The 15,989-nt window shown below is 40.2% G+C and overlaps 1 protein-coding gene across 2 annotated transcripts; it reads right to left on the bottom strand.

Moving 5' to 3' along the window:
• Positions 1-71: 71 nt before the first annotated feature.
• On the bottom strand, positions 72-10,320 carry c1qtnf9 (C1q and TNF related 9). Of its 2 annotated transcripts, none has more exons than XM_052026142.1 (4): positions 10,299-10,320; positions 7,269-7,397; positions 5,935-5,997; positions 72-4,287 (listed from the first exon to the last, which is right to left on the bottom strand). In XM_052026142.1, coding segments are annotated over exons 1-4 (963 nt in total). In that variant the 5' UTR covers positions 10,300-10,320; the 3' UTR covers positions 72-3,517. The 2 variants fall into 2 exon arrangements, with proteins under 2 accessions (XP_051882102.1, XP_051882101.1); XM_052026141.1 differs by having other exon boundaries at positions 7,269-7,477; positions 10,299-10,311.
• Positions 10,321-15,989: the final 5,669 nt, after the last annotated feature.

The raw sequence follows: 15,989 nt of genomic DNA, 5'->3' as shown, positions 1-15,989 counted from the left end.
ATTCAAAACTGGAGTGGTTGAGGTTAAGTGTTAGGATGGAACTTAATACTTAAGAATAAATTTAAAGTTGGTTCAACGTACCAAATTCTTTTATTAGCTACACATACACTCAGCTGAAACAGATAAATCTTCAGACTTTGCAGATAACATCCAGAGCTGAAAAGGTTATGATAATACAAATTCATTAAATTGATAATACAAATCCCCTCTGCATTTTATGATTCAAATACAGAACTAATGCCCTGAAGTTAAAATTACATTTCTAAATCAAATGTTTTTCCATTACATGTTGGTCTGAGCCAATTAAGATTTTTTCTCTCTCTTTAATTCAACCTATGGAACAAAATTCTACTACTATTTGATTGCATTAACTAAATTCACAGCCCAAAAAATAATTTAGTTTTTTTTGGTTTGCTTGTAGAGAAACACAGCAGTCAGTGATTTGCAGAATTGTTCTTGGCTGAGCCTTTCTTAGTAACTTCAAAGTTTAATTTTTAAATTTCTCATGGGATTAAGTAACTTCCTTTGTTTTTGTTACTCTGTCAAATGTGTAATTAGATTGCTGATGGAGCACATCATTAAAATCTAATGGATACCAAAAACAACTGCAAGCTCCTTAACACTTTCTGGCCATCTGGAGAAGATCAATTTTTTGTTTGCCATTACAACATCTTTTTGCATTACAACACATCCAAAGTCACTGGTCACAATGCTGTTACCTAACCGTAAGCTGCTGGCAAGGTACAGATAATGGAAAAGGCTGGCTCTTTAGCTAACAGAACTAGCCAGATGCCAGTAAGTTTAGTTTCTCGTGGGATTCTTGGTTGAACTCTGTGTTAGGGTCACTCAGTCAAGGCCCATTTCTTCCCAGGCTAAATGTCTACCTCATCTATTAGAGTTCAGATCTTTTCCTGAATGAACTTCTACAAAATATGAACATATATGATTAGTTTCCAAATCTGCTTTGTCTCAGACAGTTTGTTAGATGGAAAAGGTATGTGTAATTTTGAAGATAGATACAACTTTCCTATTCCTTTTAAACGGAACTGTTAAATGCTTCAAGTAAAAATATTTCCACAAAAAAATGACAAAATAGTTTAAAGAATTACCTATTATATAAAAAAAACACAATGCTGAGGTCAGCCTATTTCAGATGTTGCTGTTTGTGATATCACTGAAATGGAAAACTATTGTAACTATTGCCCATGTTTATTGCATAGTCTGAAAATAGTGGCCAATAATCTACTATGACTCAAAGGTCAGAAAAAAGTCTTTCAGATTATTATCATGCTTAAGGTAAACTATCCTTTAAAATGAATAGTTGCATTGAACATTGGAATGTTAGGAAAAATAGGTGCATTGATGAGGCAAATCAAGAAAAGGGGACACAATTTTTAAAATATGTAGATTATAGGGAGGACTAAAACTGTAAGAGGAAAGAAGCCCCAGAGCTTTAAGATTCGGAGAAGATAGAGTCTGAGTAACAAAGATTTCCATGCAGGGAGGAGTAGAAGCATTTAGAGTTGTACAATGAACAGTTATTTAGCCTGATATTCCTATTTCTTACATAGCATACATAATGTCATACACACACTTCTTTAGTCTCCTAAAATATTGACCCACATTTTGCAGAAACAACAATTTGTAAATGTCAGCATTCACCATTGTTATGCCAGGAAACTGACAGTAATTATGGAATTTCTGCAGCTGCTTGGTTGCATAGTGGGAAGGGGGTGCAATAAAGTGAAGGGTTTGGTGATTGCTTGTTGCCAGTGTTGTCTGGAACAACTTGCTACCTCAAGTTTAAATGTGAATCTGGTCCTGTGGGCACCAACTGTATCATTATTTGTCAAATGTGGTTGCAGAATGCTGTCCTGCTTTTTGATGACTCTTAAAACATGGTCCAAATTTTATTACATGACCTAGATTGCATATTTACTTCTGCAAAGAGTCTGAAAAGGAGCATACTCTACAGGGCCAAACACTCAGTCACAAATTACTCTGGTAACACTGGAGTGGAAGGAGATTATAAAAGCCTAAAATGATGATAAAGAAGCCAAAGCAGAATAAAAAAATAATTACTTCCTTTGAGTAATTATTTGGTAAGTAATGATCAGCCTATTCACCAGCTTTCCAAAATAGAATTTAATATTTTGGTATTAATCAGATTGAAGTTCTAGACATATTTACTGTATGGATTAATGGTATATTTTTCCCCACTGAAAGAGCAGGTCAACATTGTGACATGCAGATAGCCATTGAGCCGATAGAAAAACAGAAAATGCTGTGAATACCCAGCATGTCAGGCAACACTTGCAGATAAAGGAACAGAGAGTCAGGCCAATGGCCTTTCATCAGAGCCAGGAAAGAAGTTCTTTTACATATTTCAAGCTTCAGCAGACTGGCAGTACAGCAGTAAAGGTAGAACAGAGCAACCTGCCAGAAGACAGAGGTAATACAGAGAAAGACTGTCCGCAGGTATCCAGAAAGGTGTTTACGAAGCACTTCTCCGCTTGGTAAGAAGCAAGGACTTGGTAGATCTGGTTGGCGCTGACTGATTGATAATGGAAGGCCGCACAAGTTTCGTGTACAGTCATGTGGCCATGGATTAATCACATTTCCAGGTCCCACTGCACAGTTTCCAGTGCTATCTAATTTAGCCTGCTCCCACTCCCCCTCCCAATTACTGTTAGTCTTTAAATCCTCTAGTGTCACAGTTGCTTTTCCTCAGGACTGATTCCTTCGAAGATCCCAGAAGAGATAATTGAGTAAATATTATGTTCAGTTGGGTGGTAGCAAACCTTTATCAAATTGCTGGTATCTTGAATTGTGCACACATTGAGGGAGTAGTTTTCCAATTATGGAGTCCATATTAACACAGTGATCTTGCTACCTGCACATAAAATTATGTGCGAAAAGTCAAGCATTTTTAACATCAAATTACTAGGATTCTGACATTTTGTATTCCTGGTAAAAAAGAATTCTTGTGCATCAGAAATATTTGAGAGGAGTCTGTCAGCCCACATGGCAGATCATCTAATGAAACTTCCAGAGACAAAGAAGAATTAATATTTGAAGTGAAGCAATTCACAGTGAGAATTGCTTCACTTCAATAAATTCCACGAATAACCCCTCTTTTCCTCTTCATGTGTCCGCTACAGAAGATAGTGAAGATAATCACCTTACCTTTGGTAACAGTGATTAGTACAAATGATTTATTAAACATTTATCGCAGACATGTCGCATTGTCTCTACCCTCCCCCTCTTTGCAACTTACTCTGCAACCTTTTTTCTCACTTTCAGATTTCTGATGAAGGGTCATCAATATGTGAAGTGTTGACTCTGCTTTTTTCTCCACAGATGCTGACTGTTGAGTGTTTCTGGCATTTTCTGTTTTTCTTTCAGATTTCCAGCATTTGTGGGGTTTTTTTGTCTTAAATGACCAGATCATTTGTTTCTTCCGTGATGTTGGTTGATTTACAAACGTACATTCCAATGAAAGGCTTACTGAACCTCTTCACTCAGTAAATAGTAGAAACCCTGTAAAAACGGTGTCATCATTGGAATCTGCATACAGCCCATTATAAAGATCACCACCGATTGCTTGAAGCCACACTTGATCACCACGTTGTAACTGCAACAGTGTGCCTCCTGAAGCCTGATCCTCACTATTCTGATAACTATCAAATGTATTGAGGGTCTGAATACCATTTCTGTATAAGGAAACCCTTACATGCTTGACATAGACAGTGATGTGATAGACAAAGTAATAAACCCCGGGAAATTCACATGTAAATTTCCCTGTGGTGGGGTCATAGTGATTTTGGTTGTTGTATAAGATTTTTTCAAATTTAATTGGAGCACCTGAACGAGGCATCTTGGAAAATTCTGTCAACCCAACACTGAAAGCACTGTTCCTTATCACTGCATTTTCACCAGTATTTCCCTTTTCCCCATTTTCCCCTTTACTTCCCTTTTCACCTTGAATTCCAGGATACCCCCGTGATCCTATGGCACCCACTTCTCCTCTTGGACCTGGCAAACCTGTAGGTCCTATGGGACCTGGTAATCCAGTGTTTCCCCGAGGTCCAAACTGTCCCTTTTCCCCCTTTGGACCTCTAGGCCCTAAATCCCCTTTGATACCCTGTTTCCCTTCAAGCCCTATTTCCCCCTTTTGTCCTTTGTGTCCAAGTGGTCCAGGAATTCCTTTTGGACCCATTTTGCCAGGTATTCCTTTAATTCCTTGTTCCCCTCTTCTTCCTTTTATACCTGGTGCAGCAGGGGGCCCTGAAATCACAAGAAGTCATTTTAAGTTTGTCATTACAACAATACTATATTCCTGTATAATAATTGATCAGTAGGCACAGATTGCAAGCATTCTTTAATAAATGCACGTTAAAGTTTTCCTATTTCAGTTCATGATTAGCACATGTCCTTCAAACTTAAACTTTTGGGTTGCCTCCAATCAAATTTAAAAAAAAATCTTACTCAGTAGAAACTAGCTAATCAGCACTAATGGATAGTTACACACAACTCAAAAGGTGACTTTAAAACTTATGAACACACAGTAAATGCAAGACTACCAAGGCACAACTCATCTTTATCTCTGAATACAGTAATAGTCTTGCAGCATCACATGTCCAACACACACACACACACACACACACACACACACACACACACACACACACACACACACACACACACACACACACACACACACACACACACACACACACACACACACACACACACACACACACACACGCATACCCAGTATTATCTAAGTCCACAGATGAGGCTGATGACTTGGATGACAACCTGGGATGTTTCCAATGCCCACGGAATTATATTCCGGCTAGGAATCAAGGAAGGCAGATGGTGGTAAATAAAAGGATGCACATTAAAATCTTGCACATACTTGTGTACTGTTATATACTGCTGGAAAATGAGCTGCAAATCAGCAGCTGACAGTGTAAGGAGCAGTTTAGATGGGAAGAGGCCATTTCAAGAAATTGTTCATGCAAAGTTAATTGATACGAGCTCTGGCAGTGGTTTAGGCAATTACTAGACATGATATCAAAGTACAGAAATTCTATTATCTTTCTCTCAACAATCTGTTCATTCAACACTGTTGTTCTGATAACTAGAAGGAAAATAGTCATTTAGAGTTCCTGTTCTTGATCATTTTTCCTGCTGAGAACTACTTTTACAGATTGTAGACATGTACTCGGGTCAGTTTGTTGAGGCATGTAGTCTAGGCTTTAATCAGAATAAAACAATACTTTATCATGTTTGGGTGGCTTTCATTCAGGTTAGTTCCCGTGGCGCAAACTATAGGGAACCATCATGGGAACCAGCCTCCCCTCCATGGACTCTGTCTCACTGCCTTGGTAAAGCAGACAGCATAATCAAAGACCCCACCCACCCGGGACATTCTCTCTTCTCCCCTCTCCCGTTGGACAGAAGATACAAAAGCCTGAAAGCACGTACCACCAGGCTCAAGGACAGGTTCTATCCCACTGTTATAAGACTATTGAACGGTTCCCTAGTATAATAAAATGGACTCTTGACCTCACAATCTACCTCGTTATGGCCTTGCACCTTATTGTCTATCTGCACTGCACTTCCTCTGTAGCTGTGACACTTTACTCTGCATTCTGTTATCGTTTTACTTTGTACTACCTCAATGCACTGTGTAATGAATTGATCTGTATGAATGGTATGCAAGACAAGTTTTTCACTTTACCTCAGTACGAGTGACAACAATAAACCAATTCCAATAGGGACAAAATTAAAGTTGCTCTCTGTCCTCCCAAAAGGGTTAAATTCAAAAATGGGTTCAGTTCGAAAAGGCCACCTCTGCACAGACTGTAGAACACAGCTGGACCTGATGAGCACTGGAGCATTAACTTCATGCAAAGTGGCTCCTACCTGGTTTTCCAGGTTCGCCTTTAGGTCCCTGAGGTCCTGTGGGTCCAGATTTCCCAACTTCACCTATTTAAAGAAGTTCTGTGAGAATTATTTTACCACAATATCTTTATGCAAGTTAAAATATGTAGAACTCTGTACAGCCTAATACAGCTTCAAAGAAGACTTTTCAACCTATTGAAAATTTGTTGTGTGCTGTTTAAAGTAATAGCTTTCTCCATGTTAACATGAGGGTTAGTGTTCACCATCAGCACTTGGAAAGTGATCTGACAAAGCAGACCAGCCACTACTTGCACAATCTATGATTTCCAGTCCATTAATTTCCAAACAATGAAAGCTGAACTGCTTCTAGAATGAGTTCCTGATCCCCTAGACAAAGTTACTGTCTCGATCTGGAGCATGCATGTTCTGCTGATGTAGAAATGAATAGTTTATCACAACTCATTTGATTATCTTTTGAGTTTACTCAGAATTGTCCTGCAGTTTCTCAACTGTTGAGTGGAACATTTTGCGGTAACTATTCAAGCTCCTCTGCATGGTATTTGCAATAATAAATTTAAACTGAAATTCCATGGAAATCTAGAGAATGTAAGTCAGTTAGTTCAAGGAGCAGTTCAAGTTGCTACACCAAACAATGGCCAGAGGACATATCATTTTACACCAATATATTTTCTACATGTTATGTGCAATAGTATTCTTTAATTAGTACTTTATATCAAACAGCTTATGAAAGTATTAGAATCTTAAAATTCATTCAGGTAATGCACCGTAATAATTTTTTTTTAATGGTAAGCTAACCTGAATGTAGAAACACTAATCACTTAACATTTGAAATTCAGTGGATTATTGTGAATGGAGCACTTATTTTCACATTTAGCCCAGCTTGAGCTGCAAAAGTTGAAAATAAAACTGAAACTGATGTGTTGTTTCATCATGGCAATCACTGGTAAAGCAAACGCATCTAAAATACCTTCATAGTTAACAAGGGTTTAAAAATTCTGCATCTTGGTTTTCTAAGCTAGTGTTTCTTCACTGATTTAGAAGGACAGTATGAGATGTATTAAGATGTTTAAGATTTTGAATGGAATTCCGGCATTTAGAACCTAATACCAGCAAAATAAAAGAGCACGGGTCTTGGTCAGAATTAACAACTTGGTAAAAGAGCTGTTCACATAGCGGATCAGGTGGTACTTTACGACTTTCTCTAATACAGCAGTGGCATGAGGTTAACCTTTCATGTGAGGCTTCAGATACAAAAGGCTATTTATAACGAAATAACTAAAGCCTCATGGACCAATAGTGCGAAGCAGTAAAACCCTGTTGTCAGATGACTTTACCTGTGTCTCCTTTATCACCCTTGGAGCCATCCCGCCCATCTCTTCCAGGAATGCCATTATGACCAGGATGCCCTGGAATTCCAGGATGTCCAGCTCTACACGACTCCGTTCTGATCACCTCAGCATTCACTAGAGCAATTGGTACAAAAAGTAACCAAATCTGCATCTTGGATTAAGATCCTCAGGATCAGAACTTTGACATTACAAATCTAAAGACAATAAAAGAGTTTCAGTGCAGGCTATGGAACTAAAGAACCAACCAATGACTTTAATTTAAAGAAAGTTATTATTATAGAATTATTTTGAAATGTTTTAATGATTGAAAGGAAATTTATTGTGGGTGGCATGGTAATGCAAGATGTGCAAAAAACATTTAACAGACCAGGTGAAGGATGGATATCTAAATTAGTTGTTAACCTAAGGAATAAGGCAGATCAAGTGAAATGTAAGGCATTAAAGGCTTTGCTCAAACAAAGCATTATAAGTAGGCATGCGGAATGGTTAGTTAGTTGAATGGCTTCAGAACTTTTGTAATGATTGTTGGGCCAAAGACCAGGCAACTGGGAATCAGAAAGTACATTTGTAAATGATTTATTGAAGAAATAACTATAGCTGAAAAAAAATTAGAAGATGCTAGAAACACTTCGCAGATCAGAGAATTTGAGCCAACATTTCAGGTCGAAGATGCTTCATCAGAACTGGGACAGATAGGTAAAAATGGTAGTTTCAAATGAAGTGGCAGGAAGGATGGATAGGACAAATGGAAGATCCATGATGGGGTAAGAGTGGGATTGCCAGGGTACGAGTTGTCCGGTTAAATGACCAATAAGGAGAGTTAGTGATGATGCTTCTTTGAAGGTGTTATATATTGCTAATATCAGAGCTGTGATACTAGCAATATCACAGACTAGGTCAGACTAATGGAGAGAGAAAACTGAGCCAATATCACAGATGGATGATCTGAAGCAGAAGTGACAGTTCTAATACAGATAGAGAAAGTTAGATACCTATAGTTGGAGTATATAATATTGAATCTTGTACACTGCAACATGCCCAGATGGAAGATGAGGTGCTGTTCCTCAGGTTTGTGTTGGGCTTTGCTGTAACAGTGCGGGCGTGAGGTTACAGACAAAAAGAACTGTGAGAGCCGGATGGTGAATTAAACTGGCGGGCAACAGGAAACTCGCTACTGTGGATTAAGTGCCAATCACCTAATCAGTGTTTGCTCTCTCTAGTGTAGAGGGGACCACATTGTGAACATTGATAAACTTGTTCTGATAGAGACAGTTTAGCCTTTTGTGCTCACACTGGTGGATTGAAGTCTACTGACCTCTGCTGGAGAACAGAGAGAAGTGAAATATGTAATACATTTTTATAATCTAAAATTAACCTCCAGACTTCTCATGGCAATGCTTACATAATGACGTGAACACTGAAATGTGAGCATTCAAATGCCACCAGTTGCATCTCAGTTGCCTGTGACAGGCCAACAGTACGTGTGTTGAAAGGCAGCTGATCAGTTTGATTGCGTGAATCGTACAATAGTTGCTGCTTTCTGAAGGGGGACATTTAAGCTCACTTATTTTTCTATGGCCTTGATTCCTCTTGGTATTCCTCCTTCTGTGCGCACCTCCCCAACCCCTGCCCCCAGCACCACATAGGGTCAGGGGGCAGGCCCTGGGGAACTTCAGGATCAAAGTTTACACACTTTATCATTCATTTGGAAGATGACATAATCACTAGTAGAACTGACATTTCTTGCCCACAAGCACAGGGAGCCATCTTCCTGAACAGCTGCAGACGATGGAACTTTCCCACAACAGTGTTAGGTTTGAAGTTTCAGGGTTTCTGCCCAGTGATAATGAAGGGGTGGTGATGTATGTCCAAGTCAAGAAGGGGTGTGGATCTATCACACAATGCTCTTGGGAGCTGAAGGTGTATAAAATCTTTCACAGAAAGCATACTTTATTCTCTTAGCACTTTTACAAAGAATTCATCACCATCATAAACCCTGCCTCACTTCCTTAGTAACACTGTGTTGCTATAATTTAACGTTTGAGCAATTTGACCACCAAAATATTTTTCATTTTTTAAGACTTAGGAGGACATTCAGTCTACAACCTCTGTGCAGCTATCAGAGATCCCAAGAGACAATACCAGTCCAGCATAGAGTCCCAGACCAGCTATCAGTTGTGGCAGGGCTTACATGTGATAATGAGCTACAAAATGAAGTTGGGCAGCCACCCCAGACACTCTCTCTTCTCCCCTCTGGCAGAAGATACAAAAGCCTGAAAGCACGTACCAGGCTCAAGGACAGCTTCTATCCCACTGTTAGAAGACTATTGAACAGTTCCCTAGTATGATAAAATGGACTCTTGACCTCACAATCTACCTTATGACCTTGCACCTTAATGTCTACCTGCACTGCAGTTTCTCTGTAACTGTGACACTTTATTCTGCATTCTGTGTGGTTTTACCTTGTACTATCTCAATGCACTGTGTAATGAATTGATCTGTATCAACAGGATGCAAAACAAGTTTTTCACCGTACCTCAGTACAAATGACAATAACAAATCAATTTCAATTCCAGTTCACAAAACACTCCCATTTGTCCCATTCCCTCAATTATTTCCCTGCAACCTATTCTCTCTCAAATACCTATCAACTTCCCTGCAATTCTCCCGTCACCATCTACACTAGGAACAATTTGCAGTTGCTAATTAATATATCTGTACGTCTTCAGGATGTTGGAGGAAACCAGAGCACTCAAGGGGAATCCCTTGCAGTCACAGTGAGAACTTGCAAACTCCATACAAACAGTCTCTGAAGTCAGGACTGCACCTGTGCAGCACACTGTGCCTCACCTAAAATAGACATTAATCTATGTAGCAATAAGTATGTAATTTAAGATTATGCATAATGTAAATTCAATTTGCATAAAATAGGTTCTAAATGAGACTGATTGAAGGAGTGAAAATAAATTGTAATTCTCAAAGTTTACTTAATTAAATAAGATACTGCCAACTTACTGTATCAACTGCCACCTCTAACTGGACATACTTCCAAATGTACGATTCCAAATAAAGATCATATTTTTCCAAGATTAATTAGTAAACCATATTAGTTATTAATAAATGTGTTCCATCAAAGACAAACTAGAAACAAACTAGGGATCCAACATAATCCCCGTATCGGAGTAAAAGCACTTTCAATTTTAATAAATTATTAATAATTATATTGGCAAATTCCTCGTAAAAAAATCAAGTCATTTTTTGGTTCACCAGACCCTGATTCTCAGGCATAATTGCACAAAGTTTGTCAAAGTTCCACACTTACTTGGCTCAGAGCAGATTATAAAAAGTCATGGATTGAGGAAGGTCAATTAGCTTAACGGGTCTGCTCTGGCCAATAGATCACAAGTCATATCAACTTGCTGCAGTCTGCTCTATTTTCCCACTCTTCATGGAGCACACCTGATATTGAGAGATCCGAAATACCTTTTACTTTTAGCTTTGGTAGAAACAACCAATACTTCCTTACAGTATTTCTTTCACCTTTGTCTTCCAGTTTTGATGACTTTCCTGCAAATGCACCTCCAGGAATCCTTTTCTCTCTGTATGTCTGACTGGTGAACATCAGGAAGAATGTTGCAAGGAGGGCATGAACAACCTACCCCAACATGTTTCTTGCTCAATGTCCACATTTTTTCAGCTTGGTTCACAAGTAAAATTCAGAAGCAGAAGGCAAACCTCAACCTTTCTCCAGGGTTATGTTGGGACAGTGAAATTCTAGAACTCATTGAGATTGAAAAAAGTCAAGAGATATTAGATGTCAAAGCAGGCAATAAGGTGGATAAATTCCAGGACCTGATGAGATGAATGGGTGTTATTGGAGACAAGGGAGGAGATTGCTGTGGCCCTGAGAGAAATATTTAAATCTTCATTGGCTACAGGTGAGATGTCAGGTGACTGGAAAACAGCAAATGTGGTATCTTTATTCAAGGGCAGCAGTGATAAGCAAGGTAATCACAGGCCAGATAGTTTAATGTCAATGGTAGGGACATCATTGGAAAAAATCCTGAGGAACAGGATTAATCTCCACTTGGAAAGACAGGAATTGATCAGGGATGGTTTGAACTGATTACTTTGTGGGAGATCCTGTCTGACTAATTGAATTGAATTTTTTTGAAGAGGTAACTAAATATATTGATTAAGGCAGTGCAGTTGATATGGTTTTCATAGCCTTCAGTAAGGCCTTTGACAAAGTCCCACATGGAAGGCTGATCCAAAAAGGTTAAAGCACATGGGATCCAAGTTGGCAAGTTAGATCTAAAATTAGTTTGGTAATAGGAGACAAAGGGTAATGGTGGAGGGTTGTTTTTGTGATAGGAAGCCTGTGACCAGTGGTGTACCACAGGGATCACTGCTGGGATCTTGCTGCTTAATGACTTAGATGTGAATATAAAAGGTATGATTAGTAAGTTTGCAGATGACATGAAAATAGGTGGTGTTATTGATGGTGAATAAGATAGTCTTAGGCTACAGAATGTTATTGACAAACTAGTAAATCAGGTAGGGCAATGGAAAATGGAATTTAATCCTGATAAGTGTGGGGTGATGCATTTTTGCCTGGGGAGAGGGGTAGTTCTGTTAAGGGTAGGACATATATCATGGATGTTAGGGCCACATGAGGAACAAAGGGACCTTGGTGTACAAGTCCAAAGGTCTCTGAAGGTAGCAGAACAGGTCAACAGGGTGGTGAAGAAGGCATATGTTATGTTTACCTTCATTATTAGTATTGCTTTATTATTGTCACATGTACTGAGATATAGTGAAAAGCTTTTGTTTGCATGCCATCCAGTCAGATCATGCCATAAGTACATCAAGGTAGTAAAAAGAAAAACAGAATGCAGAATAGTGTTGTAGCTATAAGAGAAAATGTAGTGCAGGTAAACAAGTGTGAGGGCCGTGACATGGCCATGATGCATCCAGATAGGATGCTTTCTATGGTGCATTGATAAAAATTGGTGAAGGTTCAAGGAGAGAGGCCAAGTTTTTTTAGCCTCCAGTGGAAGTAGAGGTGCTGGTGAACTTTCTTAGCCATAGCATCAACGTGGTTGGACCAGGATGGGATGATGTTCACTCCTAGGAACTTGAAGCTCTCAACCCTCTTGACCTCAGCACTGTTGATGTAAACAGAAGCATATGCACTGCGCCCCTTCCTTAAGTCAATGACCAGTTCTTTAGTTTTGCTGACATTGAGGGAAAGGTTGTTGTCATGACACCATGTCACTAAGCTCTGTATCTCCTTCCTATATTCCATCTCATCATTATTTGAGATACGGTCCACTACGGTGGTATCATCTTCAAACTTGAAGATGGAGTTAGAGCAGGATCTGGCGACACAGTCGTATAGGGAGTAAAGAGGGAGCTGAGAACACAACCTTGTGCAGCACCAGTGTCGGGAATAATCGTGCTGGAGGTATTGCTGCCTATCCTTACTGATTGCAGTCTGTTGGTCAGGAAGTCTAGGATCCAGTTGCAAAGGGAGGTGTTGAGTCCCAATTCTCAGAGTCTGGAGATGAGGTTGCTTGGAATTATAGTATTCGAGGCAGAGCTGTTGTCAATGAAGGTGTCTTTACTGTCCAGATGCTCTAGAGTGTAGGGCCAGGGAGACGGCGTGTCCCATAGACTTGTTTTGGCAATAGGCGAATTGCAGTGGGTCGAGGTTGTCTGGGAGGCTGGAGTTAATGCATGCCATGACCAGCATCTCGAAGCACTTCATGATGGTGGATGTCAGAACCACCGGGCGCTAGTCATTAACGCACATTACCTTGTTTTTCTTAGGTAACAGGATGGTAGTGGTCTTCTTAAAGCAGGCGGGAACCTCAGATTGAAGCAGGGAGAGGTTAAAAATGCCTGCAGATATTCCCATCAGCTGATCTGTACAGGATCTAAGGACACGGCCAGGGACACCATCCAGGCCAAATGCTTTCTGCGGTTTCACTCTCCGGAAGACTGATCATACGCCCTCAAGTGACTATGGGTTCAGATGCAATGGAGGCTGTTGGGGAGGGTGGTGACATTCCAATCCCCTCTGTTCAAAACGTGCATAGAATATATTAAGCTCACGGGGAAGGATGCGCTGTTGTTGGTGATGCTGCCTGACTTTGTTTTGTAGCCCATTGTAGCATGTAAGCCCTGCCACAACTGACAGCTGGTCTGGGACTCTATTTTGGACTGGTATCATCTCTTGGCATCCCTGATAGCTTTACAGAGGTCGTATCTTGATTTCTTGTAAAGGTCAAGGTCACCTGATTTGAACACCGCAGTCCTAGACTTCGGTAGGGAGTGGATCTCCCAGTTCATCCATGGTTTCATGTTTGGGAACATCCAGATTGTGCTCAACACACTTGCTGATAAAGTCCATGACAGTGGTGACATACTCATCTAGGCTGGCAGCTGAGTCTTTGAATGTGGAGCAATCTACTGACTCAAAGCAGTCATGCAGAAGCCCAACTATTTTCTCAGATCAGCACTGTTCGACTTTCTGTACTGGATCCTCCTGTTTCAGCTTCTGCTTGTATGCAGGGAGAAGGAGCACAACCTGGTAGAAGTATGGGTGGGGGGTGGTTCAGTAGGCATCTTTGATGGTTGTGTAGCAATAGTCAAGCCTTATAGAGGATCACAAAATTATGGGAAGTATACATAGGATGCTGGTAAGAAACATTTCCCCATGGCACAGCTGCCTAAGACCAGAGGGCATAGGTTTAAGGTGAGGAGTAAGAGGTGTAGAGGAGATCTGAAGAACAACTTTGGAGGGTGGTTGCAATGTGAATTGCACTGCCATAGGTAGTAGTGGAGGCAGTATATTTAAGAAGCATCTGGACAAGCATTTGAATTGCCACGGCATTGTAAGCTACAGACCACTTGTTGGTATATGAGAGTAGTATAAGACAGGTACTTACTTGATGGTTAGCGTGGACATGGTGGGCTGAAAGGCCGGTTACTGTGCTGTGCACCTCTGTTAATTGGTACCAATTATAGATTGAAATTACAATCTGTTTGCCATGCAATTAAGGTGCATTTATGATATAACAGGAGCTTTTGTGTGACGTTTTTCCTGTAGTATTAGTGTGAATGCACCATAATGCTTAGTCAATACCTTATTAATGCCGAACTAACACTTGATTTTTGCTTCAGTGTCAGTTTAGCTCTTCGTGCCCAATGAACAAGCAAGTTTAGTACCTTTGCTCAGGCTGCATTTTAAATGCATTATAATTGCTACACCACTGGTAAACTTACCCACCAAACCGTTAGGCACTAACTTTTATTTTTAAACAACATAAACAACTTTAAGGATACTTGCAAAAACTTTCAACAACATCTATATGGTTGTGCTTTCAGGTGTGAAAACTAGGTTTCTCCTGGCTGAACCCTGTTTTACATGCTCCATCAAATCCACTCACTTTCTCCAGATTAAAGGGTTATTTATGGGGCACTCACACTGTCTCAAGCTGCACCTGCTTTTCGTGCAATACTTGGAATAATCTTTGTTTTAGTTCTACTTGAGCCCACTTTCTGAACTCATTCTGCAGTACATCAGTGACCACATTGGTGCTGCTTCAGATAAGACAACAAGCTATCCCACTACAAGCCCACAAACTCCCACAGATACTGTACCTTAATTATACTTCCTCCAACACTGCCTCCTGTAAGGACTCCCTTCTGTTCACTCAGTATTTCTACCTTCATGTTTGCTCTGTTGAGTCCATAGCTCCTGAAAGTGGCAACAAGTGGTATTTTGTGTAGTTCTGGTCACCAAACTATAGGAAGGATGTGGAGGCTTTGGAGAGGGTGCAGAGCAAGTTTACTCGTATGTTTCCTGCATTGGAAGGTATTGGCTGTAAGAGAAGGCTGGACAAAGTTGGATTGTTTTTGCTGGAGTGTCAGAGCTGAGGGGTGACCTGATATAAATATATAAAACTATGAGAGGCATAGGGTAGATATTCAGAATCTTTTTCCCAAGGTGGAAATGTCAAATACTAGGGGGCATAGATTTAAGGAGAGAGATGGAAAATTTAAAGGAGATGTGCGAGGGAAGTTTTGTTTTTAAATACAGAGAGATGTAGATGCCTGGAACACACTGCGAGAGGAGGTGGTAGAAGCAGATACAAAAATGAATGTTTATGAAAATGGAGGGGTACAGACCACGTGCAGGCAGATAGCATTCACTTAGATTGGTATCATGGTCGACGCAGACATAGTGGACTAAAGGGCCTATTCCTGCACTGTACCGTTCCATGTTTCCGTAAGAGACATTCTCTACTGGTGCCTCTGAAAATGCCTTCACTCTTACCTGAACCACAGTTTCCCCTATACCATAGTGGACAGAGCCCTTGATCATATTTCATCTATTTCCCACACCTCTGCTCTCACCCCCTGGACAGAGCAAAAGCAGGAGTTTCCTGGTCCTCACCTTTGACAACATGAATGATCACTTTGCAGAACATGTGTTCAGTCTTCAGACCCAACACTAACCCGAAGAATGCCACTAGTCAGTGCAGCCTGCGGCCTCCTGAACTGTTACAAGGCCCAATGCAATCTTGAGGAACAATACCTTCTGTCTGAGCATGTTGCATCTTCCTGACTCAATACCAAATTTTCTAACTTTGTGTAACTCACTTTCTCTGCCTGTACCAGAACTGGCCATTTCTGCTT

The sequence above is a fragment of the Pristis pectinata genome, chromosome 11 (genome assembly GCF_009764475.1).
Source record: "Pristis pectinata isolate sPriPec2 chromosome 11, sPriPec2.1.pri, whole genome shotgun sequence".
Lineage (NCBI taxonomy): Eukaryota > Metazoa > Chordata > Chondrichthyes > Rhinopristiformes > Pristidae > Pristis > Pristis pectinata.
This window is presented reverse-complemented; position numbering and strand designations above follow the sequence as displayed.

Excerpts from the sequence above, each read along its gene's own strand:
- c1qtnf9 (XM_052026141.1), bottom strand. The coding sequence starts at position 7,434 with ATGCAGATTTGGTTACTTTTTGTACCAATTGCTCTAGTGAATGCTGAG. Across the intron at positions 5,998-7,268 it reads GGGTGATAAAGGAGACACAG|GTGAAGTTGGGAAATCTGGA; the intron begins GTAAAGTCATCT and ends TTCTTTAAATAG. Across the intron at positions 4,288-5,934 it reads AGGCGAACCTGGAAAACCAG|GGCCCCCTGCTGCACCAGGT; the intron begins GTAGGAGCCACT and ends TTGTGATTTCAG.